Raw genomic sequence first — 25581 nt, 5'->3', positions numbered from 1 at the left:
AATGACTACAATTTTACTAGAGTTTATTTTTATTTTATACAGTTTTTTAAAAAAAAATAGAGAATATAATTTCTTAGAGGAAGAAAACCCAACTGAACTAGCTTGGGTCAATTAAAGAAACACCAAACAATAACCAGGAATCTGCTAGTTCTATAAGTTAACGTACTTAACATTAATATTTTGCAAGATTTAAAGCTCATGTTTATAAGCATGCCAAAGCATATTGATCTATCAGTGAGCAACAGCTGCAAATCTAAGCAGAGCTGTAAACAACAACAGCAGAATGTTTTGGGTTTTTTTTTTTACCTTCTTGTGATTCTTGTAAACATTTCTGTGGGCAAATCCCTTTCCACAAAGCTTGCATTTATAGGGTTTATCTTCATTGTGTATTATTTTGTGTGCAGTCACTTGATCAAGTCGTTTGAAGGACTTATTGCAAACCTCACAGGTGTAGGGGCGTTTTTCTGTAGAAAATGAGTGGGGGGCACATTTAAGCTCTTGTTTATATTGGGCTAGATGATGAAAGGCTGAAACATTCATCTCCTCAGAGATTTCTGCAATGAAGTCAACCCAATTAAGATTAAACCAATTAGAAAGACATCTTATGCCCTTTATGTTATACAGTTAAGTCACTTCCCAAAATATAAGCCATGGCGCATCTTGAGAAATTGGCACATTCTTTGCAACAATCACAGCAAAAACTAGACTCTGGTTAATTAGCTTAAATCAAAAGAGAATGACTTCAAAGAGGCAAAGCTTGTTGCAGACTAACAACAAGAAAGAGGGCATGACAATTTAAACATTTTAAAACTTAATTAGAAATACACATAGCATATTCATTTCTATTAAAATTCAGTTGATATGTTTACGTTTTCAGTTTTCAGTTGTTAGCTGAACTCTTACTGCTATACTCAATAAACATCTAAAAGTCTCCGAAATTCATTTTGCTTCTTTGTTTAAACCAGTGCACCTGGAATGTGCTGTGAGATGAGGACAGCAGATAACAATAAAACTATTTTGCAATGCTGGAAATTGTTTTAAATGCATTGCGAGTAAAGGAAACAGAACATAATTGAATTTCTACTGCCTATGCAAAATATGGTTTGATTTAAGGATAACAAAAGCATTTTGCTTTCTGTGCCCTGTTAGTCCACAAAAATAGCTATCATTAAAGTATTTGCATTACTTGCATGCAATGATATTAGTAAGGTAACAATCAAATGGTTAAATGGTTTGTTGTTTAATAAAATTTCAAGAAAAGTGATCATGTTGGCAAAAACATCCAAATTATAGGTGGGATAGAATTGCTTTCTAGGAGATACAACCAATTAATGGTAAAGCGTTTAGAATTATATATGTAGCCTTAAACTCATAAAGCCACTAAAACCTGTCCCTGGATCTAAATCATTTTAGGCAGCTACCCACTCAAAGTATACTCATTCCAAAAGAGGTGTGAACATGTACTGTTTAGAAATACAAGGCATTCATATCAAAATAATTGCACCCTAAAAATGTTATCTAGGCTATGTATTCATTATCTGATAGTTCTACTTTTCCATTCTCCACATTAGAGATGAATTTGATAACCTTCAAGAATTGTTAAATTAATTATGAAGTAGTATGGCCAAAGGAATTCTGAAAGTTTAGTGTATATGTTGTAGTGCATTATATTTGAAATCTGTTATGCCAGGAAAGGCTGTAATGACACTATGATGTATTTGTTTATTAGCATTTAACACTATTCAATTTTTGAAAACTCTAATATAAAAACAATTTCAAATAATCTGAGCAGTTTTATTTGACAGGGAAGAAAGTCTGTCTTTACCTGAGTGAGTTATCATATGGCGTTTTAGCTGATTAAATGAAATAAATTTCTTGTCACATTCTTGACATTCAACTATTTCATGAACCTGCAATATGAATATTTAATATTAATTTAGTACATTGCACATATACAGTTATCTTCATCACTTATATTATAAATAACCCGCTTTTCAAAATTATAAAAACAAATCTCAACGTAAGCTACAAATAAATGCAATTTACAATAAATTAATTAGAGCACCTGATCAACTGGTACAAATATTGCAGGGCTTTAGCAAAAGATAAATCTTTTCTCCTCTCATCAATTAGTTGAATCTGAGAGGCATTCATTTTAACACATAATGAAAACTTCTGAGTTTCTCTGCCATGCTTGAACATCTTACCAAATCACTATTCAAGCTCCTGTCACGAAGCTGAACCCAATCCTGATATCCTGTATGATAAATGATTATTTAGAAGGAGCAAAACAGACAGGCCTATAGTTCCTATGTACACTCAATTTGCTTATTCTATACTGTAGCGATAATGATTTTACTTTTACAGGAAGCTTAACTAGGTAAGTGGCTTTTCTTTTTTGCTATACCTGATTTTTCCCTAATTTTAGTCTTGCAAATTAGTCTAGAATGAAGTAAGCTGACTGAAATAATCAGACCCAAAAGAGGATCATATGCCTCTTCCCTTATGCTTTTTCAATAAGATCACTTGTTTTCAATTTGCCATAAGCTTATATTTGTCACATCTGGTTTTGTCCTATCCAACTCATTTGATGAACACAAAGGGATTCTTATCTGTAGAAAGTCAAGAAGTGAACTTGAGTCCTGCTGTCCACATGTATGTGTGTGTATATATGCCTGCTACCATTTGGGATTTTTCTCTCCACCACATCTAAGTACTACCCAGTATAACCCTGCTCAGATTTAGTCAAGGCTACTGCCAACTGTTGAGGCGCATATATGTACTTAGCAAATACACAAGCTTGATAAAGCCGCATGTGTGAGACTTAACCAAAAAACATTTCCTGGTCTGGAAATAAAACAATAGAAAATAATATTTTAAAGGGAAAGAAAGAAGTAAATGAACCATAAAATGTTATTTCTTAGTCAGGCTCCTTCCTGGTGAATTCTGATGTATAGGACTCCGGGCGGCTTACAGTACAGAAATAAATCAAAAAATAAAATACAGGGGGGAAAAAAAGATAGATTTAAAAACAGCACACCATGCACTCCGTTCTAAATGGGGCTGGACCATATTGTGGGGTCAACAGCCCCAGGCCTGCCGGAACAGCCAGGTTTTAATGGCTTTCCGGAAGGCCGGGAGAGTGGGAAGGGTCCTGATCTCTGCGGGTAGATCATTCCACAGGGCCGGGGCAGCTACAGAGAAAGACCTCCCCTGAGTAGTCGCCAACCGGCATTGCCCGGTTGACTGTACCTGAAGGAGGCCCAGCCTGTGAGATCTTATGGGTCATTGGGAGGTATGTAGCAGGAGGTGGTCCTGCAGATATCCAGGTCCCAAGCCATGTAGGGCTTTAAAGGTAACAACCAGCACCTTGAAGTGCATTCGGAGACCGATGGGAAGCCAGTGCAGCTCGCGGAGGATAGGTGTAACATGGGTGTACCTAGGTACACCCGATATCGCTCGCGCGGCTGCATTCTGGACCAATTGTAGTCTCCGGACACTCTTCAGGGGCAGCCCCAAGTAAAGCGCATTACAGTAATCAAGCCTAGAGGTGACGAGAACATGAGTGACCATTTGAAGTGCCTCCCGGTCCAGGTAGGGCCACAACTGGTGCACCAGGCGAACCTGGGCAAAAGCCCCCCTGGTCACAGCTGACAGGTGGTATTCTAATGTCAGCTGAGAATCTAGGAGGACACCCAAGTTGCAGACCCTCTCTGAGGGGTGAAGAGTTTCGCCCCCCAGGCTGAGAGATGGAATATCTGGTTCATCCTTGGGGGGCAACATCAATAGCCACTCGGTCTTGTCTGGATTGAGTGCCAGCTTGTTTACTCCCATCCAGACCCTGACAGCCTCCAGGCACTGGCACATCACTTCCACCACTTTGCTGAGTTGGCACGGGGCGGACAGATACAACTGGGTATCGTCCGCGTATTGGTGGTATTTGATCCCGTGCCGACGAATGATCTCACCCAGCGGCTTCATGTAGATGTTAAATAGGAGGGGGGACAGGACCGAGCCCTGAGGCACCCCATACTTTAGGGGCCTAGGGGTCGACCTCTGTCCTCCAACCAACACCGACTGCGACCTATCCGAGAGGTAAGAGGAGAACCACCGTAAAACGGTGCCTCCCACTCCCACCTCTCCCAGTCGTCGCAGAAGGATACCATGGTTGATGGTATCGAAGGCCACTGAGAGGTCAAGAAGCACCAGGATAGAGGAATCTCCTCTATCCCTGGCCCGCCAGAGATCATCAGTCAGCGCGACCAAAACAGTTTCGGTGGAGTAACCAGGCCTGAAACCCGACTGAAAGGGATCAAGATAATCTGCTTCATCAAGGTCCGTCGGAGCTGAAAGGCCACCACCTTCTCAACAACCTTCCCCACAAAAGGGAGGTTGGAGACTGGACAGTAATTTTTAAGGATAGCTGGATCCAGAGAAGGCTTCTTAAGGAGGGGTCTTACCACTGCGTCCTTTAAGGGCAGTGGGAAAGATCTCTCCTGTAGAGAGGTATTAACAATCCTCTGGAGCCAGCCTCGTGTAACCTCCCTGCTGGTCGAGACCAGCCAGTAGGGACATGGGTCCAGTAAACAGGTGGAGGCACTCACAGCTCCCATGGCCTTGTCCACTTCCTCAGGAGTGACAGGCTGGAACTCGCTCCAAGAAATCCGATCAAGGCCCACTCTCGGCATCTCTGCAGATACTATCCAAGTGGAGTCCAGGTCCGTCTGAATCTGAGCGACTTTGTCCGACAGAAACTGAACAAATTCCTCGTCTCTTCCCTGCAGGGATTCACCCGCATCCCTCCCTTTCAGGAGGGAGGGGGTTATCCTAAACAGGGCGACCGGGCGGGATTCTGAGGACGCGGAGAGCGGAGAAATGCGTACATTTTGCCACCCGAATCACCACTAGATAAGTCCTAATAAAGGCTCTTAATTGTGTTCGGTCAGATTCAGATTTACTGGCCCTCCAGCGTCGCTCTAGGCATCTCTTTTGGCGCTATTAAACCAAGGGGCCCTCCTGGATCCACTGCTGCGGAGAGGCTGCAAAGGCGTGATCCGATCAAGAGCCCCAGCCGCCGCTCTGTTCCAAGCAGCGACCAAGGACTCTGTCAGATTGTGGGCAAGAGAGTCGGGTATCTCCCCAAGCTCTGTCTGAAATCTCAAAGGATCCATCAGGCGCCTAGGGTGGAACCATTTAATTGGTTCCACCTCCCTGCAGTGGGGGAGTAGTTTCTGAAAATCAAGCCTCAGTAGGAAGTGATCTGACCATGACAAGGGCAATGTCTCTATGCCCTTCAGTTCCAGATCACATCTCCACTGTCCCGAGAGAAACACAAGGTCAAGAGTGTGTATGAGTCGGACCCTGAATTACCTGGGTCAAGTCCATGGCTGTCATGGAAGCCATGAACTCCTGCACCCCATCAGAGCGTTCGCTGAGAGATGGCAGGTTGAAGTCCCCCAGTACTATAAGTCTGGGGAACTCAACCGCCAGTCTGGCTACTGACTCCAGGAGCGAAGGGAGGGCTATTGTAACGCAGCTGGGAGGTAGGTACGTTAACAACAGGGCCACTTGACCCCCAAGGTCCAGCTTCACCAGAAGGGACTCACACCCGACAGTCTCCGGAGTAGGGATCCCACGAGGTGCTAATGATTTCCGGATGACAATTGCCACTCCCCCACCCCTTTACTGGTGTCATTGTTGGTGCAGCACCTGTAATCCTTCTGGGCACATTTCTGAGAGGGGGACTCCTCCCTCATGACCCAGACAGGTTTCAGTAATACATGCCAGGTCTGCCCCCTCGTCTAGTATTAAGTCCCGGACGAGGGGAGCTTTCTGAATCATAGACCTGGCATTTAGGCGCAGCAACCTGAGACCAGGGCCCTGACATCTCTTTGCCACCTGGTCCTTGGGTTGAGTTTTCAGGGCCGGAACGAGGGTTCGCTGTAACATAGCGAGCCCTCCTTCCCCGGTAATGGCCAGCCCTGAAACTCCCATCGTACCTGCCTCTCCCAAATGTAACCGGGATGCTCCGGCCCATCCCCATTTCCATAGACTCCTCCTCCCGTTCTATGGCCCCCGTTCTCCTCGGCAGGCCATTTACCCCATGCACTCCGGGCCGAGAGGCGGGTCCGGGCCCCCACCACTTCTGTTTCTGCACTCAGTGGAGGGGTCTCCAGGCCGCACTCTCGGTCCCCTCATATATACAAACAGTCATTCCCAACATGCATTCCCCACTAAACCCTAAAACATAAATTACAATAAAACAGAGGATAAAGTTAAAAAACAGTTTAAAAAGTGGGATCATTCACTGACATACATACGACATGCATTCCACATACAAGAGCAGTCCGCACAGGTCTTAGTGGTTGTGCAAATAGTTCTTAGAGTTGTGCAAATAGTTCTTAGAGTTTGAAATGGTTAAATGGTTGAAAACCAGCAATAGTCCACAGGTGGCATAAGGAGGGTGTCTCGTCTTCCCCCTCTCCTGCAGGCCTGGAAAGGTCCAGAAGTCCGGGGAAGTTTAGGGGTGGCAGAGGGCCTCCCTACTCACTGTGAGTACCCCCACTCGTCCAAAGTCCAAGGCACTGTAATAAGCTGGGTGAAACAAGTGCTGTCCGAGCTGGTATTCAAGGGGCAGTGGCGGATGACGATGATCAAAGCAAGTGGGGCTGAAACAGCAAGTCCAGGGGCCCTGGAGTTATGGTTGAAGAAGGCTAGATATTCGAAAGCCCAGATAGAAGAGAGACAGATGTCAGGCAGAGGGAGCAGGAGAGGGCTCCACAGCAGTGATGGTGGGCTGAGGAAGAAACTCACCAAGAAGAAAAGTCCAGTCACGCAAAAAACGGAGAAAGGAGGAGGCAGCGCTGATGAAAGGACCGAGCCAAAGAAGGAGTGGGGGAGGGGGCGTCCGAAAGGGCCATGGCGGTGGCAAATATAGCCAGCCACCCAATTCGCCCAGCCTTGATGGGCGCACAGGTCGTTCACCACCACCCCTTCGGGGTGATGGTAGTCCAAAAAGGTCCACAGAAGCTCACCAGATCGGGCTGGCAAAGTCAGGAGATATCACAGGCGCCACGAGTCGATAAGAAACGCCGCCATCGCCAGTGCGTCGCCGCCATCAACCAGCATAGATCGTTCAAAAGCCGCTGAGCGTTGCGAGGTCTGGGATTGTCCAGGAGTGACAACCTCCCCAGCTATCTGGTCTCTTCGGGTCCCCCAGATCTCAGTCATCCCCGGGGACCTTTCCAAAGGATTATGCTGTCAGTTGGTAAGATTTCCCAGCGCTTTTTCATCGGATTGAAACGGAGCAAAAAAGCGGAGCGGCCATTCCAAAACTCGCACATGCTGATAGTTTTTCCTTAATACTATAAACCTCTAAAAAGATTATCTAATCCAAGCACTGTGATCTGATCTTTAAAGACAATTCTAAATACTTGGCTAGATTGGAGTTTATGAAAGAATTGGCTTTGTACTCAACATCGGTGAAAAAAAATATTTTGCTTCTTACTGTTATAGAACATGGGCCAAAACCTTGAAATAAAGTTGCTTAGATTTCATGAAGTACAAAGCCTTTTATAAAAGATTATACCTTCATGCCTAAGGACACTCTGGGCATAGATAAACTAGTCTACAATAAAGTTCCATTTGCACTGGAAATAAACATATTTTTATATAAGAATATAAATCTTGTCCATCACTCACTTTAAGAGTACAGAAAGCCAAATATCTTACACATTTAAAAAAAACCTTCAGAAATGAGTGCCTTGTAATAAACATTGAAAATTTGCTTGAGATTAGCTGCATATATACTGTAGCTGTTATGATATCATAAGTATGATATGACAACCTGCAATGACTTATCTTTATATATTTAAAAAAATAGCACATAAAGGAATAGTACATAAAACTCATAATTAAAATGAGAAAATGAATTTCATGCAGTTGACAAATGTTAATTTAATATATTAATTATATTAATATAATTATGTTATCAGACAAAATGTTAACATAAGCAATAACTCCAGTTTATTCCATATATAGGCCAATTTCCAAAATGTCTCTGTAGCTGCATCAATCAAAACATAATTGGGAGTACATCAACTGCAGAATTTGGAAGTAGACTCTACTCTACTTAGAAAGTTAAATGCTATACTTCATTCTGAAAATAAACATGCTTCCAATTCTTAAGAGCTGTCGTTTGGTGTGGATAACATCTAATGATATGTCAGCCACAATAACATATTTTATCCTGCATGCTCCCTATCATTGACAGAGGTGAAACAGATACTTCTTTTCCTTAAGATCTATAATTTATCTTCTTCTTTCAAACAATGTCCATAGACAAAAATATTTAATTATCAGGGACATAAGGGCTTAGCAGTTAAAGACGCTGACAGCCCAGGTTCAAAACCCAAATGCTGCGCAATGAGGTGCCTGCCCCAGCTCCTGCCCATCTAGAAGTTTGAAAGCATGAAAATGCAAGTAGATACATAGGTACCATTTCAGTGGGAAGGTAACATCATTCTGTGCACCTCAGCATCTAGTCATGCTGGTCACATGACCACAGAAATGCCTTCAGACAATGCTGTCTCTCTCAACTAAGAAATGGAGATGAACACTGCCCCCTAGAGTGGGACACAAGTGAATAGGGGAAACCTTTACCTTTACTTTGCTTTATCTTCCTCTTTCACTGACAGGCTGAAACAGATATTTCTTTTCTTTAAGATCTGTAATTTGGCTTCTTCTTTCAAATAATGTTCATGGTCAATTAAATATAAATATTTTAGTGCAGGATAAACGCACTAAATTGCATGACTAACAGTGCTAATAATATTTAGTAAAACAAATAATGCAAGAGAGACATTTGTTAAAAGAAGAATCATTTGATTTAAATGGCTATTAAATTATTCCTATTTATTTACCATCTTTTCACAATTTTAAGCATTCTGACTATACAGTAAAATGTAATGTATATCTAACTCTAAATTGCTATCTCTAGGACAGGAAAGAAATACAAAATAGTGTTTTGCTTTAACTTTGATTTAACATGGCAATGAAAATAAATACTTAGGTTTCAGACTACTGTGTTCATCAGCTGGAAAAAAACCCTGGATAATTTGTGTTTTAGCAGCTCTCAAGGGACTGATCTCTCTGGCCTCTACCCTAGAAAAGTTGAAACCTACTGGGGGTCAACCCTCACTCAACTGACCTTTCGATGCTCTTGAAGATTTGCTGCTGAAGAGCACCTCTTATTGCATACTGAGCACATCAGTCTCTTCCTAGAGTTTCCTAAAAGAGAAAAAAAAATACCACCGACAGCTTTAATAAAGAAGTACAAAGGACAGGGCCAAATGTTTTCACTGCCTATGCCATTTTTCACAGGTCATTTAATGGATACAAGAATTTTACACTCTTACTCCATCTCTAACATATTAAGTTACAAGACAGACTCTGTAGGTGTCCTCCAAAGATTTCGCCTATGAAATGTAGACCAAGAAAAGTTTCATTTCCCTTAAACAAAGCAATCTAATATAGTATCTGTGTAGAACTATTTCCATGTAGGCTAGAGGATGCCTACATAAGATTACATATAGTAATTACTGTTTTCAAGGAATATCATAAATATTTGCATAAAAGAAAGAATTAACTGGAAGTTCAAAAGTTACTCTGATTTTTAGTCTTATGGATTTCAGTATTCAAGTCACTGTAGTTTTCTTGGAAAGTTTTTCAGAAGTGGTTTGCCATTTCCTCTTTCCTTGGGCTGAAAGAAAGTGACTGTCACCAACTTTGTGCCTAACTCAGAACTAAAACTCACAATCTCCTGGTTCCCTAACCACTACACCAAAACTACACTAAACTGATTCTCAAGACAGCATTATAACTATATAAAACCTGAATCAGCACTGGCAGAAGAAACCTTAATATCTGTAACCAATTCCAGATAATATCTGACTCAGAAAGTATGTTTAGCTTTATTATAAACACAATTTCACTGAATAAAGACATGGACAACTTGAATATTATTTAGGTCTTTAATAATCTAAATAATTTGTGTGGCATAAAGCAACTTGCATCACAGGTAAAGATGGTAAAAATGCTAAAAGCAAGCGTTAGCATGAACAAAACATCTCTTCTCAAAGTGTTAAAGCAGCTGTGTCCCTTGAAAAGCTTATGTGGTCACTTCAGAGGCTATCCCCAGCTGCCTTCATATCTCTGATCATCAACAGAAGCTTGAGTTCATTGGTGGTCCCTGCACAAGTATTATCTGTGGAGCCACAAAGCATGAACATAAAATCCAGGCAAGCCTTCAAAGCAAATATTTGACTCTTCAAAGGTTGCAGCTACTTTAATGGTAGAGTGAAGGATGCTTCCTTCATATTAACATATGTTATGAAGTACTTCTCCGCTCTAATTAGCATTTTTTTAACATATTACAGCCTTTATTTGTAATGAAAAGATTCTAGAGACATATTCTCCCCCTCCCCACCCCCGCATCCCTGCATGCCAGGTTTCTGTCCAATAGAAAAATAAAGAGGTAGAGACCTGCCTACATGAACAAATCGCTTTACAAAATGTATAATTTACAAATATAGGTTTACAAATATAGTAAACCTATATTTACTAAAAAAAAAAAAAAAAAAAGTTTGAAGAAAAGATTTTAAAAGGAAACAGCTTCTTACAACTTCCAAAATTAAGGAAGGAAGGGCGATCCAAAATTAGACAAGGCATACTAACAGAATAAAACAAGAGTATTTTTTTGTTAAGAAAAAGCACCAGACTCTAAATATTGCTGTGAAAACAGTATAGTTATAGGAATTCACTCAAATGGTTCATGGGCAGGACTGCAAGCTTTCCCTTTTCTTTAATTTTGTACCTAGGTATATTTATAGAGATTCAACTTGTGTTTTTTCTGCACTAATCCCTTCTTGGAAGGTAACCATTAAGCAAAGTTATGTCTGATGAGCTTTAGGTGCTGCCACAATGGAAGGGGAAGCAGTTACTAGTTGTCATAGGACTCAAGCCTTAATCAAAAGTTCACATTCAGAGCTATCACCTCACTCTTGTACATTCACTTCTCAAGATGGGCTTGTATTCTCATTGTAGCAAAAGAGAGCCAATCTACCAAAAAAATTACAATATCCTCCCTGCAGCATGAAATAAGCTTTTAACATGGCACACTTAAAAGGCTATAGAAATGCCATGCGTCGTGTAAAATGCAAGTAGTGGTGAAGAGCACTTCTCTAGTGGACTTGTTTTACAACAGCTTCCAGCAGTGTGTAGTGAAAGAACAGTCAGGTAAGTTTAGGTTTGCTGGGGAAAAGCCAATTTTTGTCTGCCCCATGCCCCATTCATCTGGTTTTAGAGGCAAAAGCTCAGTGAAGGAGGACTCTTGAACAGCAGAAAATTACTTTCAGCAATACGAACGGAGGCTGGAATTCCCAGACAAACACCATTGCACAGAGTAAGAGCTCAAACTGAACCCTCCCTTTTGGCTAAACTCAAAGCACACATGCACTGAACAGTTTTTCCAGATCACAATCCGTAAGATGACTCCTCTGTATCAAAGCAACAAGGGCTGAGTTTGGCTCAGGTGACCCCGACGAGTATTGGTGGCCAATCTTTGCTGGGCCAAGAAGAACTGGACTGTTTGAGGATTGGACGATCGCTTTTCTGTAGCTCGTTGGTGCAGTGTTAGGCCCATATTATACCAGACAGTGATGGTAAGTTTTTCTTCTTGCTCCTGCTGAGATTTTGTCTTCTCAAAATCAGACCTGTCCTTAACAAAGGAAGAGGGCCTCACCTCTAGGTGGCTTATTTTCTTATCTTTTTCTTGCAGCTGGTTCTTCAAAGCCTGAATCTCCAAAGGAATTATGTGAGGCTGTTGCTTGGGGTCTAGCTTCTTGATGACTGTGCAGGCGTTTATACCGCTCCTCCATAGCTCTCATATCTTCATCTTTTTTCTTTAATGTCTGCTGAAGTTCATCAATTTTCCTGGCAGTGCTGCTGTCTACTTTGGGTTCCAGCTCATCAAGGCATTCTTTCTTCTTCTGAAGCTCTGCATGAGCCTCATGCAATTTCTCTAGGTGCTCTTCCAGTTTCTTCTTCAATAGGGGAGAATCTTCTGCTTTGCTTCCTTGCTCTTGGAGCTGGAGCTTGTCCACTTGAGCCTTAAGCTCAGAGGTCTGTTGTTGGCTCAGCCTTTGCTGTGCCTCTAACTGGTTTTTACTGCAGTTTGATTCTTCCAGGAGTCCTTGCAATTCAGCCTGTTCCTGTTGGTATGATACCTCCTGAGCACACAACATTTTATTCTTGTGATGTAGCCGTACGATGGTCTCCTTTAATTCTGCTGGCATGATTTCAGCTGCTAAATTATCCATTGGAGAAGAAATGTCTTCCAATATAGCATCTGCTTGGTTTAGGAATTTCTGCTGCACCTGAGCACATTGCAGTTCCTCATTAGCCTCCCGAAGGGCCTCCCACTCTTTGATCAGTCTCTCCTTTTCTTTTACCAGTGCCTCAAACTTCTCCTTCAAATTTTTATATTCAAATTGCCACTTCTCTGCCTTCAAGGCTTCCTCTCCATGTTTGCTGTGGTGCTCTTGCACCTGTCTTTTATGGGCTTTTAGTTGGGCACGCACAACATTGGCCCGCTGCAGCTCTTCCTCCAGCTCATAGGTGCGCTGCATATAAACTGTGTTTCGCTCTTCTAGCAGGCGGACCTGTCAACGCAGGTCCCCCAAGTTTTCCAATTTCTTTTTGTAAGAATCTACCATGGCCTCCAGGCGCCCCACTCTATCTGACGAATGGCGAAGTATATCCATTTCATCTTTGAGGGATTGTGCTTCCTCTACCAGGCTCATCAGCTCCTCATTAGGGTGTTGCAGGTTCTGTACCTCCTTCTCCAGATCTTCACAGCGAATTCGAAAATCATCTGTACCATTTTCCAGCCGGAAATTCTCCTCTTGCAGCTGTTCTATCTGTGACTGAAGTAAAAGCAACTTCTTGCCAGTGAGTCCAGCAGCATCTGACTCCAGAGAGCATTTTTGCTCCCAAAGGGTCTTGTTCTCCAGCACCAGTAAGGTTTTTTTCCTCCATTAAAATGGAGATCGGATGCTCCAAGTCATGAAAATGTTGGCACATGTCATCTGTCTACTCTAGGTCATCACTGAGGAAGTAATACTTTCGAGACTGACTGTCGAAGTTCCCATATGTCTCTGAACTTAATGTGTCCGATGAATATTTGGTCAACAGCTCCTGAATAGCTGCCATAACAACATGCTGAATGGATTCTTCCAAGGTCATGATTTGCTGGATGTAATCTTGCTTCTTCTCACAGCTGATGGCACAGCCTAGTATCAACTGTAATAATTTCCCAAGCTCGGCCAGATCAGACAGCTCTCCAACCAAGGCTACATCAGGCAACAGCTGCTCTGGGACTTGGTGGCCCAGCACATCTTGGGAGTACTCAACCACACTTTGCAGGGCCTTCTTCAGGTTGCTCACCTTCAGTCTCCAATTGTCATCAGTGTCATCCTTAATCCGTAGGAGCCATGTTTCATTGAACCAAGATGGATCTATCTTGTGTAGCATAGCACCTGGGCAATTGTTACCCCACTGGTCAAATCTTCCATCTTGATACATGGTGATGGAACATGGAAAGTTTGCATCCAAGTGAGAAGCACCCCGCATCGCTCGCCGAGTCCCATCTCGCCCATGGCTCCGCCGCTCGCAGGAGCAGCAGTAGTCTTCCAAGCGCCATGCCTCCTAGAGTGGCCCTCGAGCCCCGTCCTGACATCACCGGCGTCTCTAATTAGCATTTTAAGAGAACTAACTACTATTACTAATTAAACAAAGAATCATATTCTTGCCTTCTGGAAGAAACACAACAGGTCATCTTCTTTGTGACAACCTTTTGCTGCTAGTTGAAGCACTCATGTAACTGGATGTGATTTTACAATATTTTTGTGGCAGTTATTAAGAAAACACGGTAGTCATAAATGGAAATCCATTCATTCAAGTGGACGTTTTTTTTCCAGAAACCAGGAAAAAAAATGATTGAAACTGACAACAACATTGCAAATTTTGGTCATGCGATTACAGAACATTTCGACCAATTGTAAAGATCATTTGCCAAGCATCCAATGTGTCCCATGACCACCGAGGGAGTATAGCGTGACCATTTGCAACAGCCAGGGCGTGCTTTAAAAACCATAAAGTACCTGTTCCATGGCCATTATAAATGCAAACGATCTTTAAGCAACTGGGTTGTAAATTGAGGATTATCTGTAATTTTTCTCAAGGCTTAATATATCCAATTCTTTAAGCTCTTTTCATACATTCTAATCTTCCAATTGTCTTTATTATCCTTTTTTTGGAACTGAGGTAATTTTGCTGAACTAGTCTTAAAATCTTTAAAATTTGGGGTTGGGTCTGACCAAAGTAGAATGGATGAAACTACTATAGCAGAAACATGTTTTTTTTTTAAAAAAAAAGAGTGATACAAATACCTTTAGTGCATAATTTTAATTCAATTTAAAGTTGTATATACCCTATTTTAACTTTGGCACCAACTTGTCTCACTCCAATTTAATGAACTACAGTACTATTTGAGTGTAGTACTCCAAATTTAGTTTTAGTTTAGTTTTGTTTAGTTTAGATTAAGTTCAGTTCAGTATTAGAGTATAACATAGCATTGCATAGCATTAGTATTAGTATAGTAATTGTATTAGTATAGTACAGTGCTATTAGAACTGCAATGTTTTAAGTGAACTTAGAGATCAATCCCTTTTTTATTAACACTAGAATATTCCTAAGTATCAATATCATGACGAGTTTGTAAATTGTTCAATCATCCCTTTACCCATTTTTGGATATAGGAAGAATATTTTCTCTCTTCTAGCTAACTGGCATTTATCAAACCCTTTAGTCCTTGAGGATTTCTCAAACATCAGAGATAAGGGATTGATCAGTCCAGTGTTTCTCAATCACAACATTGTGTGCCAACCTCATCAATTTTATATGTGGATTTCTACTCTGCTGCCTAGGGAATTGAAGTAGTCCTGAATATTTAGATTCATTTTGACCATATTTCTGTCAGTCTGATGGAACAGATTTATGTGTTAGAGAAGCTTTTTTCACCTCATCTTTGCTATCCTGAACAAATTCTAAACTTTCACTTTCTGGACATGAGTTTTTTAGTTCCAGACTACATGGACATAAACCTCCTTTTTGACATGATCTTCTTTCCATTTTGCTTATATGTTCCTTTTTGTTTTCAGATCTTTCCCACTATGCTTTCTAAATAAAGACTTCTCTTGTGGGAGTCCATTTTTGCTCCCTACTAGAATTGTTGCAATTTGTATTTTAAGATCTATTTCTCTGAAACCTTCCATCAAATTGAAGCTCTTTTTCCTATTAGCTTTTCATGTCATTTATTGAATTTATTTTACTACATTTATATATTACGAGACTGAAACCAACAGGAGGTGACATTATAAATGAGTGGAGTACATCACAGGATTGGCCCAGATCACTTAAGATATTGTGGGGAAGAGCTGGTGGGTGCTTCTGCTCTTCTGAGAGACAAAAATTCTAATTTGTATCAGTCACAGATTAGACGCATCATTGGAAAGCAGTTCAAACATCTCCCTAATTCACTACTGCATAAGAAAGCGATAGTGTAGCAAAATCAGACTTGCAAGATTCTTTTTAAAATAATAATTTATTAAAAATGACAGTGATAAAAATACAAACTTAAAAAAATGTGCAGAAAAATAGAAAAAAGAAAAAATATATAAAGAAAAATATAAATTACTTCCCCCTTATTCACAATGTAAACAATATTAATAAGTTATCATCTTTTCTTAAAATACAACTAGCAACTCTTCTTCTGTAGGGAGGCAGAGGATCTTAAAATTATCTTGTGTTTAAAAATATCTTTTAATATATACATCGTTAAAAAGCATTTTGCTACTTTCTGTATTTTTAAATAGAGTTTGAGTATTCTTCTCTTTTAATTTTAATTTTTAGTTCCTTGCAGTTTCCTCTAGTGTACAATCTTCAAAGTCCCGTCCTGTTTTTTTAAAGAACTCAAACTAAAAGCATTTTCTCATGGGAAGAATTCTTTACAATTAATTCCAAAATGATATTTCAAATCCATATAGATCCTTAGTTGATTTGCCACTTTATAAAATCAAAGTTCTGACTACCCTTTTGTCATTTATTTTTAAAAAACCTTATTAACTTCTTCCTAAGGAAGCTCACCCAATATTTTCAGACTTGTTGATCCAAAGCTCCTCATAATTGAAAAGCAGCTAAAAAGCAATTTGCAAAAGTGATTACAAAAAGAAGTATGTGAACCAAGTGTCCTTTTGAAGGTGCTAACTCTTCTCCCACAGTTCTAAACCCATCAGAGACTGTCTTGTGGTCTCCTTGCAAATTGCAACTGTCTGGAACACTTTGGGGCAATCTCCTATCCTATCCTATCCTTTTCCAGAGATGACTTGTGAGTAGCCAGTTCTTCATTCCGCCATTGTCTAAAGGTGGAGCCATCTTCAGTTTATCATTTTTTTCTCAAAGACTGTATTACAGCCAATCTCCATAAAAGCAAGTTTATCCTTCTTGTGGAATTGATTCCCTGGTCTGTTCTACTTAGTAGACTGACATATTTTGCACCAGCAGACCATCATTTAGATATATCCGATCTAACAAATTTGTCAGTTTTCTAGAGTATGGAAAAAAAATAATAGAGGTTTGAAAAATATTACAAGAACAACATTTGCATATTTTTTTCATCCAGAAAATGGGAGGCAACCCTCCACTCCACCAACAGGTACCTAACAGGAGGATTGGGAAATCTCCATTTTAACAAAATTAATATAATATATAAAATATAAATAAATGTAGTTGTCAAGATTGCTGCATCCAAAATGACTTGTTTTCCCTTTTTTAAAAAATGTTTAAAAAGGCTCCAAGAATCTAGTTTTCTTGGTTGTATTTGTTGACAGAGACTATGGTACCTGAAACCAAATATCTCCAAATATCAACACCTTTTGTATAGCTAATTACTGACTTCCAATGCTACATTCTGGCCCTCTTCTTTTGATTGTAGGAACAGGTAATGCTACTATCTTGTTCCTATACACAGAAAAAGTCATTTTTCATTGGATAAATTATGGACGTTCTTCTGTCATGTTCTTGATCCTTGCTTTCACAGATAGCACATTTCACATGCAGTTTTTAATTCAATTTCTCATAGTAGAAAACTAAAAACTACAATGACTTGTCTGTCTTCTGCATCCTTTAGAGATCTTCAATCATGGAATCTTTTCTTCTCCTAAGTACACAGACCCTATTTCACCCATGTAATCAACTTCTAGCTGTTTATTCACTAGGCTTGCTCCAGTATTTCTGTATCTTCTTGAATGTGCCTAGATGATTTCACTATTCAATTTGTTGCTGACCCCTTTCTCAGGAACTGAAATATTGCCACTTGTTGATATTTGTTCAAGGATTGCTACACATTTATATAAATTCTGGACTGTTTTGTATCAAGAAAACATGCTTATTACAGGCAAACTCCTGTTAGCTCTGTCTATTCATTCCACAAGCTTTTTCCCTGAAGCCAAGCTGCCTTACACCCCGCCTTATGATTTCTATTTAATCAGCAAGAGGCTATCACCCGATCACTTCTAATGGATAAGAAGATCTTAGCATCCGTATGTTTTTGCTACTTTAATCAGCCTAATGAATGCAGTTTCATGTTGCAAGCTTTGTTCCTTTGCCTGCAATGTTACAACACACATAGAAAAGAAGTGGATTTTGTGCCGTAACACTACAGTTACAAAAGAAACATATGAATTGGGGAAAATATTCCCATTTGAAACTTGCACATGACTAATGCACTATGTTTTGTCAGGTTCTTTAAAATCAATTTCAAAATGTGAACACAAACACTAAAATCAGTTGATTTGTATATTCAGGAATCAGTTAGCTATATACTTTTTTTTTGGGGGGGGGGGTCTAAAAACAACATAGGGTAATCATAAAGAGACCCATATTTAAGTGGGGCAGTGAGAGCAACAACACACCTATTATTCTGAGCAGAAATTACCTTCCCAGAAACTGATCCTGGGAAATCACCCTCCATTTTTCATTTTCTGTCTAGACCATGCTGTTCATTTGGCCACATGTAGCAGGATGAAAAGGCCTTGATATAAATGCTTGTGAGTCTGCGATGCTACTTCAGTATCAGCAACTGCTCAACCATCACAAGTGAAGATGATGACAACGACAACAGACTCTTATGGCTTTTTACAAAAACTAGTTTTCCGAATTATCTTCCTCTGAATTTGAACCTTCACTTGTAGCTCCCACAATTTGTAAAAAAAAAAAAAGCATAATCTTTCCTTAACTGTGCATTAATACATTCTAAAACTGGTGAAATTTCTCCTTAGTAATGACAATTCCAATATGTTATTTACCAGTGTGAACATTTTCTTTGTGCTTTTTCAAGGCATCCTTACTCTTGAACCTCTTCCCACAGCTGATCGCCTTGCATACGAACCTAGCATCTCCTCGGCATGCTTCTTTGTGTTGTTCAAAACTGATGTCAGGTGATTGAAGAAGAGAAAAATAAGGCATCAAATAATCTACTCCTGGAAATGTAATCTTGAAAGGCATTTGAATGCACATGCTGGGCAGCAGACTTTTAGCCCACTTCATGCATAACTTACTGCATGTTGGGACAAAAGTAGTTTCCTTCTCACATAATTAAGTGTTCACAAGGCAACTATGAAATCTGAAAGCAAGCAAACATGCAAAGAGGAGTCAGCAGCAAGATGAGAGTAGTCCAGTAATTAAGACAGGGAACCTCAATTCTGAGCTGAAGGATATGTTGCAAATAGAACACTGAGAACTTCTTGAACAATTTCCTGGATTCACATTTTCTGTGCACTGAAGGACACTGTAAGGAAAGAGAAAATTAGGAAAGAGAAAAAAAGAGGATATTATTATTATTATTGTTATTATTTATTCATTAAACATGAAATTCAGTCAACTGAACATTCAAAAATGCATCACAAGTACCATTGACTGGTGCTAATGGTTAATACGGGTTGTTGTTGTTGTTGTTGTTCTATGTATGATGTACACTGAAGATGGCATTTAATGTCATGGTACATTAATGTCATGGTACATTGTGCAATGACAATAAAGTAAACTAAAAAATCTTAGGTCAAACGATCAGTCTTCAACAGTTTTTGCGATGTGACTGATTTTGTGCATACATAAAGAAACACGTATCTATTCTGCATTTTACTTATACAAAAATGCTTACACTAATTATATATATACAAAATTGAGTCAGTCATGTGGGATGACTGATTCAGTTTACAACCATGATGGAAAGGCCATCCTAATATTAGGGCTACCTCACTACATTCAAAAATGGGCATGGCCTTGATTTATTTGCTTACTTATGCAAAATATAAGTGGTTTTTCATAATTAACAGAAAAACCAGATCACAAGTTTAAAACAATATAGAAATAATTTTTAAAAAGTAGTTCAAGTAAAATAAAGTAGTTCAAGTAAAAATTGTTAAAAATAAAATGCTAAAACTATAAACACTTTAACTCCTATCATATATATAATAACTTATATTTTATAAAGATACCATCCCAGACTGCAAATAAAAAATATTTTTTCCAAAAAAATAATGTAAATGACTTGCATAATTTTCTTGAATTAATGTACAACACTTATTTCAGATTATTCATTTAAGATTTTTTTTTTAAAGAAAACAAACATTTTCAATATATTTCCAAATCCAAATTTTAAAATAACTTGAATGTTTATAAAATGTCACTATCAATTTTTAATGCTTATTGTTTTTAATATATACACTTATGAAAGTATCTTGCTCACTCTGTTTATGACTGTGTGCATCTAACATCCCAGCATCCACACTGGGATAATATTACATTGGCTTAGATAAGTTTGATAAAGGAGCCATAACAGAATGAAGTGGTGCTGATTAAGCATGTCTTCATGATGTTCTGTTTATACATAGTTTTTGTCCCATTCATATTACATGTTTATTATATATGTCCATGAAACACCTAGCAAAGTTCAAAACTAAATTTGCTGTAGTTCGTAAAACATTCACTGGCAAAAAATATTTCCGTATGGTATTATTGACTTTATAGTTTCAAATGCCACAGACTTACTGCCTTTGTAAAGCTTGCTTTACTGGGAATTTCTTTCCACAATTCCTGCATTTGAATTCTTTTTCTTCACTGGGTTTTTGATGCAATGTCTGAAGGTGTTCAGCTAATATTTCCTGGCTTGCAAAACTAGATTCACAGTTTGGACAAGCATGGTCCTCTTTGCAGGGAAAACAATCTACATGGTAGAGAAAAGACACAAATTCAAGAAAGAAATTAGTTCTTTGTAAAAACATTGCAATAGGTTTTGTTCTAAGAGAAAGCTGTCCAACTTTTATCATGCAGAGATCAACACAGTGATAGAGGCCAGACTGCAAACAAATTTGAAAACAAGAATAAGCTAAATGTCATTACGATTGCTTCCTATATATTTCATAATTTCTTATTATGTTTTATTAAGAATTACAACTGAATCACAATGTTGAGAATGCAAATAGCTTAAGATTCTAGAAGTATCACTTTTAGATGGAGGATTATAATATTTATAATAGCCTTTTCTGTATAGAAACATATACATTCATTCTATCTTATGCAAAGAACAATAAAGAAGAAACATTTATCGAAAGTAAAGTCACTATACCTATCTACATCTTTCTGACCTTACAAATCATTCACAGGTGAAGCTAGGCAAAATCACATCAGATACCTGTACAATTTGCACAGGAGCCCCCCAGGCTGTGTGCTCTCTCCACTTCTCTTCTCTCTATAAACCAATGACTGCATCTCCAAAGATCCCTATGTTAAAGTACTGACGTTTGCAGATGATACAACAGTGATTGTTCTTATTCGAGACAACGACAAATCTGCATACAGACGGGAGGTTGAACAACTAGCCTTGTCGTGCAAACGGAAATATCTTGAATTAAAAACACACTCAAAACTGTAGAAATGGTGGTAGATTTTAAGAGAAACCATCTTACACTACCACCTCTTACAATACTAGACAACACAGTATCAACAGTAGAGTCCTTCAAGTTTCTAGGTTCTATCATATCTCAAGATTTAAAATGGACCCCTAACATCAAAAACATCATCAAAAAAGCACAACAAAGAATATTCTTTCTGTATCAATTCAGAAAGCTCAAACTGCCCAAAAAGCTGCTGATGCAGTTCTACAGAGGAATTATTGAGTCTGTCATCTGCACCTCTATAACTGTCTGGTTTGGCTCTGCAACCAAACCAGACAGACACAGACTTCAACAGATAATTAGAACTGCAGAAAAAAACAATTGCTACCAACCTGCCTATATACTGCACAAGTCAAAAAGAGGGCTGAGAATATATCTACAGATCCCTCACATCCTGTACATAAATTGTTTCAACTTCTACCCTCAAAACGACACTATAGGACACTGCACACCAGAACAACTACACACAATGATAGTTTCCTCCCCGAATGCCATCACTCTGCTAAACAACTAAGTCCCACCACACTGTCAAACTATTGACTAAGACTTTATTATTATTATTCCTCTTCCTTCCTATTACCTATCTCCTCCCACTTATGACGATAACCATGTTGCTTGTAGTTTTACTATTTATATTGTTCTGTTGGTTTCTTGTTGCTGTTAATTGCAAAGTCATGTCTGACCCATCGTGACCCCATGGACGTTACTCCAGCCCCTCCTATCCTCTGGAGTCCATTTAAGGTCATGCCTACTGCTTTCAGTTTGTTTCCTAGTTTGATTTGATTGCTTATTAATAACCTATGAATATCACTAAGTGTTGTATCTTATGATTACCAAGCTCTTGTTACTCATGACTATAACCACGTTGATTGTATTTTTACAATTTATATTGTTCTGTTTCCTAATGTAATTTAATTGCTTATTAGTAACCTATGTCTATCACTAAATATTGTAACTTATGCTTCTTGATGAATGTATTTTTTCCTTTCTTCCCTTTATGTACACTGAGAGCATATGCACCAAAGACCAAAGACACTTGGCCAACAAAGAATTCTATTCTATTTCATTCTTGATTCCACCATATTCATATATAAAGTCATATATTAAGGTTTGTTCTTTAAACTTCTCAACTCTTTCTTTTTTAGATTATATCATCTCCATTCTAACATAATTATTTTCCCTTTTCTTTTGACTCATTCATTCTTCTTTGAAATTTTTGCTTTGTGATTTGAATCTCACTCATTCTGCTTGTAGCCTAACTAATTCAACATATATCTTTTGTACTGGTCACTCATTTTTGCATTCAATTCACATTCATTCAGTATCCATTCATTCTTCTCACTATCAAGAGATGTTTTAAATTAGAAGTTAAAATTATTTTAAAATTATTCATCATACCTTTTTCATTATTTTGTTGCAATTCCTTATGAGTGCCATTACTGTTGTTGTTGCTATCCTCTTCTTCCTGGTTAATAATGCCTTCCTCTTCATTTTCTTCCTCTACTTCTTCCATATCACTATCAAGGTAACCAATCAAGAGTTCAGTATCTGTTTCAATATCCTCAATAGCTAGATAGAAAATGTTTTCTCCTTCCTGTTGGGAGAAAAATTATTTTAGAAATTCACTATTATTAAATCTATTTCTAAAACAAGAAGTTATTTGAGTCATCAAGAAACAATTAGAACTTACTGAAATTAATCACAGTAGATCACAGGTAGTCCTCAACTTACAACCACAATGGAGCCCAAAATTTCAGTTGTTAAGTGAGACATTTGTTAAGTGAGTTTTGCTTAATTTTACAACCTTTCTTGCCATAATTGTTGTGAATGACTGCGGCTATTAAGTTAATAACTCAGTTGTTAAGTGAATTTGGCTTTGCTCATTAGAAAGTCACAAAAACACATGACCATGGGGCACAGCAACGGTCATAAATATGAACCAATTGCCAAGCATCTGAATTCTAAATTCTGATCACGTAATTATGGGGATGCTGCAAAGGTTGTGTAACTATGAAAAATAGTCATGCCACTTTTTTCAGTGCCATTATAACTTAGAACAGTTATTAAACAAACTGATGTAAGTTGAGGACTACCCATACTAGATATGATAGAAAAATGTGGGTTAAACAGCATCACCACCAGATGGATTTGTAACTGGTTGACCAACCATACTCAGCATGTAGTTCTTAATGGAACTAATACTACACTGAGGGAAGTACTGTAAGGAGTGTAGTACCCCAAGGTAGTATCTTAGACTCTTTAGTACTCTTTAGTATTTTCATACTTAATTTAGATGAGGGAATAAAAGAATAACTCATCAAATCTGCATACAATACTAAGCTGACAGGAATATTCAACACTCCAGAAGAAAGGCTCAAGATCCAATAGGAACACTGGGCCTTATCTAACAAAATGAAATTCAGTGGTGAGAAAAGAGTTTACACTTAGGCAAGAGAAACCAAATCTACTTGTATAGAATAAGTGGAATCTTGCTCAATAGCAGCAACTGCGAGAGGGATCTAGGAGTCCTAGCAGACAACCATTTAAATATGAGCCAGCATGCTGCAGCTGCCAAAAAAGCCAATGCAATCCTAGGCTGCATTAACCAAAGGATAGAATCAAGATCACATGAAGTGTTAATACTGCTTTATAATGCCTTGGTAAGACCTCACTTGGAATACTGCATCCAGTTTTGGTCACCACAATATAAAACAGATGCCGAGATTCTGGAAAGACTGCATAGAAGAGCAACAACAATAATTAGAGGACTGAAAACTAAAACAAATGAAAAACAGTTGTACATCTAGTGTAATGAAAAGAAGGACATGATAGCAGGTGACATGACAGCAGTGTGAGGCTGTCACAAAGAAGATGGGGTCAACCCATTACCCAAAGTACCTGAAGACAAAAAAAGAAGCAATGGATGGAAACCAACCATTGAGAAAGACAACCTACAACTAAGGAGAAATTTCCTGACAGTTAGAACAATTAATCAGTGGAACAACTTGCCTCCAGAAATTGTGGGTGTCAACACTGGAGGTTTTCAAGAACAGATTGGACAACATTTGTCTGAAATGTTATAGGGTTTCCTGCTTGAGCTGAGGGTTGGACTACAAGACTTGCAAGGAGTCTTCCAACTCTGTTATAACTTCATGGTTATGTCCATGGTTTGAAACTGGCACAATCACAGTCATTTTAAATAACCACATTTCTACCTTGGAGGCAATACATTTATCATGAATATCTCAAAGATGAAACATGACAACAAAATTGTGAACTCCAATATGTTTATTATATAATAATATAATTACAAAACTTAATATTCACAAAGTGTACTTAAAATTACAGTTTTATAATTCTGTTTTATAATGACATAGGATAGAATCTGTTTCTATTTAGGTTAATTTTTAATTACTGCATTTTCATATATCACTAAAAATGATAAAAAGTCACCAACTAAATGAGTTTTATTTTATAAAGAGATTTCAATTTAAAACCTGTCACAATTTTGCCTATATCAACTGTAAACAAATTATCTTTAAACTGAAAAAATAAATTGCTTATGTGGTCTTTGTGGCAACTTACACCACTGCCCATCATCCCCCAACATCCAATCCATTTTTTCAATCTAAAAAAAGGAATGTTTATATTTCTAAAATTAGAAATAAAGTTGTTATTCTTAGAAAAGTATAGCCAAAATATTGTTTAAAATTTAGTCAAGTTCCAGAAAAAAAGTAAGGTAAGCTGCAGGAATTGTTTCATAAATTATTGTTTTGTAAGTGGACACTCTTTGTGATTATCATTTTGTAAATGTACAGCCAGGATAGCATCTTCATTAGCTTATGACATGTTTTCAAATCTAAACTTGCTCATGAAACAACATACTTACAAATGTACTTTAAACATTACAAAAACAGTTTAGAATAACACTTCCCTCTGCTCCTAATACAGCATAATTGACTCTTGTTTGCAAAATATTTTTTCACATTGTTTATTTTGATGTCTTTTGTCTCTGTTCCAGTGATTCTATTTTATACTTGGAATAACAAAATAGCATTTACAGTAACAAAAAGAAATCAAAAGGAAACCACAATGAGAGATACAAGGAACGCCCCTCTTTTGGTTTTGGAAGGAAGGGAAACACAAATTAAAATGTTTTGCATATCATGCATATTGAATATATGTGACATGTACTTGCTCAAAAATATTGTCCTGTCATGGCTTCTGGTTTGTTTGTTTGTTTTTGCTGCTACCAAGGAAATTTGCTTGTATGAAACTGAATCCTATGTTAATAGGACAGAAACATATAACACAAGCAATGTTACTGGACTCCAAGTCACAAAATCTGTGAATTCCCTAAGGATATTATTCAATTCCACGTACTATTATTCTCAGCCAGCATTCAAGATCACCAGGAATGATCTGAGCTGTGGTCCAAAATAATCAATAC

General features: G+C 38.4%; 1 protein-coding gene and 1 pseudogene across 1 annotated transcript in view; both read right to left on the bottom strand.

Annotated features, from left to right (window-relative positions):
• PRDM5 (PR/SET domain 5) overlaps positions 1-25581 on the bottom strand; it is an 89382-nt gene that overhangs the window by 47721 nt on the left and 16080 nt on the right. The window contains exons 4-10 of the mRNA XM_032223547.1: positions 22530-22725; positions 20227-20401; positions 18872-18964; positions 18483-18604; positions 9209-9288; positions 1826-1910; positions 307-464 (exon numbers count right to left, since the gene is read on the bottom strand). Of these exons, the coding sequence (XP_032079438.1) occupies positions 307-464; positions 1826-1910; positions 9209-9288; positions 18483-18604; positions 18872-18964; positions 20227-20401; positions 22530-22725 (909 nt within the window). The remainder of the gene's footprint in view (positions 1-306; positions 465-1825; positions 1911-9208; positions 9289-18482; positions 18605-18871; positions 18965-20226; positions 20402-22529; positions 22726-25581) is intronic.
• On the bottom strand, positions 11561-13752 carry LOC116512875 (annotated as a pseudogene).

The sequence above is a fragment of the Thamnophis elegans genome, chromosome 9, assembly GCF_009769535.1.
Source record: "Thamnophis elegans isolate rThaEle1 chromosome 9, rThaEle1.pri, whole genome shotgun sequence".
Classification (NCBI taxonomy): domain Eukaryota; kingdom Metazoa; phylum Chordata; class Lepidosauria; order Squamata; family Colubridae; genus Thamnophis; species Thamnophis elegans.
This window is presented reverse-complemented; position numbering and strand designations above follow the sequence as displayed.